The sequence below is a fragment of the Penaeus japonicus genome, unplaced genomic scaffold, assembly GCF_977035675.1.
Source record: "Penaeus japonicus unplaced genomic scaffold, GWHDUDI00000001_assembly GWHDUDI00000010, whole genome shotgun sequence".
In the NCBI taxonomy this organism is placed as follows: Eukaryota; Metazoa; Arthropoda; class Malacostraca; order Decapoda; family Penaeidae; genus Penaeus; species Penaeus japonicus.
The window spans coordinates 13,140,721-13,143,220 of record NW_028234412.1 but is presented as its reverse complement, the minus strand read 5'-3'; the positions used below and the strand labels follow the sequence as shown (position 1 = coordinate 13,143,220).

Sequence of the window (2,500 nt, the reverse complement as noted above, 5' to 3'; positions counted from 1 at the left end):
ATAGCTATAATATTTCCACATAAGATTCGTGTAACACACCCACAAAATATATCTCATTTGTAAACAACTTGTGGCGAGATTGATTACTGCGAGCCTGGGATGGGGTCTAAATATGGCTTAAATAGGAACGTAAACTGTATAGTAACCTAGCATAAAGGTCAAAATCGCAGCTTTCGTCATACTTGTTACCCTCATGGTCATAAGTGGATGAAAAAAAATATGATAATGCCTTAGCACCTATTCCTAGATACTCTCTGGCCATCAGTTGTTATTATCTTTCATTCTTTTGAGTTGGTCTTGACTTAGGCTGGACCAAGTGGCAGGGAAGAGGCCTGCCCTGTGTTAGTATCTCAAAGGCCTGTTCCCAGTCCTCCGGGTTTAATTCAAGACTTGGTAGCTCCGAATATTGTGGTCACTTATCAAGTTTTCAATAAATGCTTAATGTGAGTTTTTTCTATTATTTGTTGAACCTTAAAACGTACTGTTATTTTATCAAATGATTAAAAAGGTAGCTTTATTGTGTTGCTGTGATGCTGATGCCGATGCTGTCGCATGGCTGTTTAGTTATGAATTCAAATCTGGTTAAATTACACGAGCACGGATGATTAATAAATGATTGTATTTCATCAATTTGTGTACAACATTTATTTTAGTAATTTAGTAATTAGTGATTTGGTGTGACTGTTGCTCCAAATATTCATATATGCAAAGATGAGAGACAACAAACTTTCTAAATGACATTTGAAGAAAGAGCAATTGATATTGGTTCAAATAACATACCAGGCATAATCAGTTTTAGAACCTGGATTGTTTCAGATTTTCTAGAGATTGAGAGTGAACCACAAAGGTTTCAAACGGAACGAATGTGAATAAAGAACGAAAGTGAGAAATGACAGAATATGCAGAAGCATCAGATTAGACAACGTTCGTGAAAATCAGAGCAACTGCAAGACCTTTCTTTGGTTCTAGAACCAGCTGGGATCAAAGGGAAAGGGTAATGATTTATAACAGAATAGAAAATAAAGTTTACTGAACCGAGAACAATTGCACTAACAACTTGCAATGAAGATAAAGAATTATAGTGTGTAGCCGTAAATGACAGTTTTGTAATCTACCTGCATCAAAAATGGTAAATTATTATGGAAAATAAATCACGAATAATACTGTTTAATGATACCTAGGTGATATCAATGAAAGGACATTCGAGCTCAAGATTCAATACAGCCATAAACGAGTATTTGATGATGATAAAGATATATCCATGACAAAAGCAAATAGTACAACAGAAATGTATATATGGCTGAAACTGTATGAAGTAAACTGAAATATGCAATATTCTCCAAGTGGCTGGCTGCCTGAATCCAAAATCCATACTTTCATTTAACACAAAGAATAACATTACATATTTGATCAATAATTCTCCAAAAGACTGAAATGGTAAAAAGATGTATGAATTATGAAAATCAATATAGATAATCAATGAAGAAATACTATTATGGCCACCTGTAATTTATTCAAGGGATGATTGGCTAATAGATATTAAATATACCTGGCACATTTCATAATGGTCGGACCCTTGAGAACTTGCAGAGTAGGCTGAACCGAATCACACTAAACAGAATGATTAGAATCTTCATGCATACTCATCTATTGCAAGGGCTCCCATATCCACGTATTCCGAGCAGTCTGTATAAGAAGGTATGAGTTTGAAAGGGTTCATCTGAAAGGCAGAAGGTGACCAATGACCTTCAACAAGTAATGCTTTCGTCTGGCTGGAAGCGTTCATTGAAGTAGCATCCATAATTGCTCATTTCTTCAGATCACACCACGGTATTTGGTTCACATAATTGTTCAGAAAACAGCCCGAAGAAAGGTTCCCGTAAACCGTGAGACACTTCTCATGTTGGCCGAGGGGAGAGGATCTATTTATTAACTAATCATTATCATTAGAGTAACGGTAAAAGCCGAGTTGTAAATTGCATTAGAGAGATGATTACCACAGTTGTACCTCAGTTTTCATTTACTGAACTATTGTTTTCAATCGATAGATATGAGAAACTTCGTATTATATTCTCACTGAAGCCAGTCTTTTATGTTCAAATGATCCATAACATCTAAACATCTTGCGTCACGGGTACACAAAACATACCATGGATGGTAAGTTAACACCATCTCGGAGGGGGTGAAACCATGCTGCCGGCCCATGGTCTTCTAGAATAAGTTTATCTGCCAAATCAATTGCACACATCTTTGATGCTAAGATTAATTCCTTGTGCCACCTGATGATAAATCGTTGTATTTCTTCATGAGGTAGTTTTTCTCTTTAGTTGTGATTTTTAGCTTGTCTTCAAGTCTTTTGATAAGAGAGCTTCGAGCTTTAACGAGAGAGATGTAGTACGTTGCCAGCAGAACCACCACTGCGAGAAGAGCCACGGCCACAACCATATCGTCTAGCGTAAACAGCACAACCCTGGAGAACAAAGTGTTGGTATGAAATGAT

General features: G+C 36.6%; 2 protein-coding genes across 52 annotated transcripts in view; one reads left to right on the top strand and one right to left on the bottom strand.

Moving 5' to 3' along the window:
• The window catches only part of LOC122245738 (uncharacterized), a 375,164-nt gene extending 374,717 nt beyond the window's left edge, over positions 1–447 (top strand). For all 50 annotated transcript variants that reach the window (XM_086540772.1, XM_086540770.1, XM_086540769.1 and 47 more), the window contains one exon: positions 1–447. This exon is cut by the window's left edge and continues 979 nt beyond it. The gene's annotated coding sequence lies outside the window, so the exon portion shown is untranslated.
• Positions 448–1,010: 563 nt separating this feature from the next.
• LOC122245741 (transmembrane channel-like protein 7) overlaps positions 1,011–2,500 on the bottom strand; it is a 12,347-nt gene continuing 10,857 nt past the window's right edge. For both annotated transcript variants that reach the window (XM_086540773.1, XM_086540774.1), the window contains exon 8: positions 1,011–2,470. In XM_086540773.1, coding sequence (XP_086396899.1) covers positions 2,263–2,470 — 208 coding nt within the window. In that variant the 3' untranslated portion in view covers positions 1,011–2,262. The remainder of the gene's footprint in view (positions 2,471–2,500) is intronic.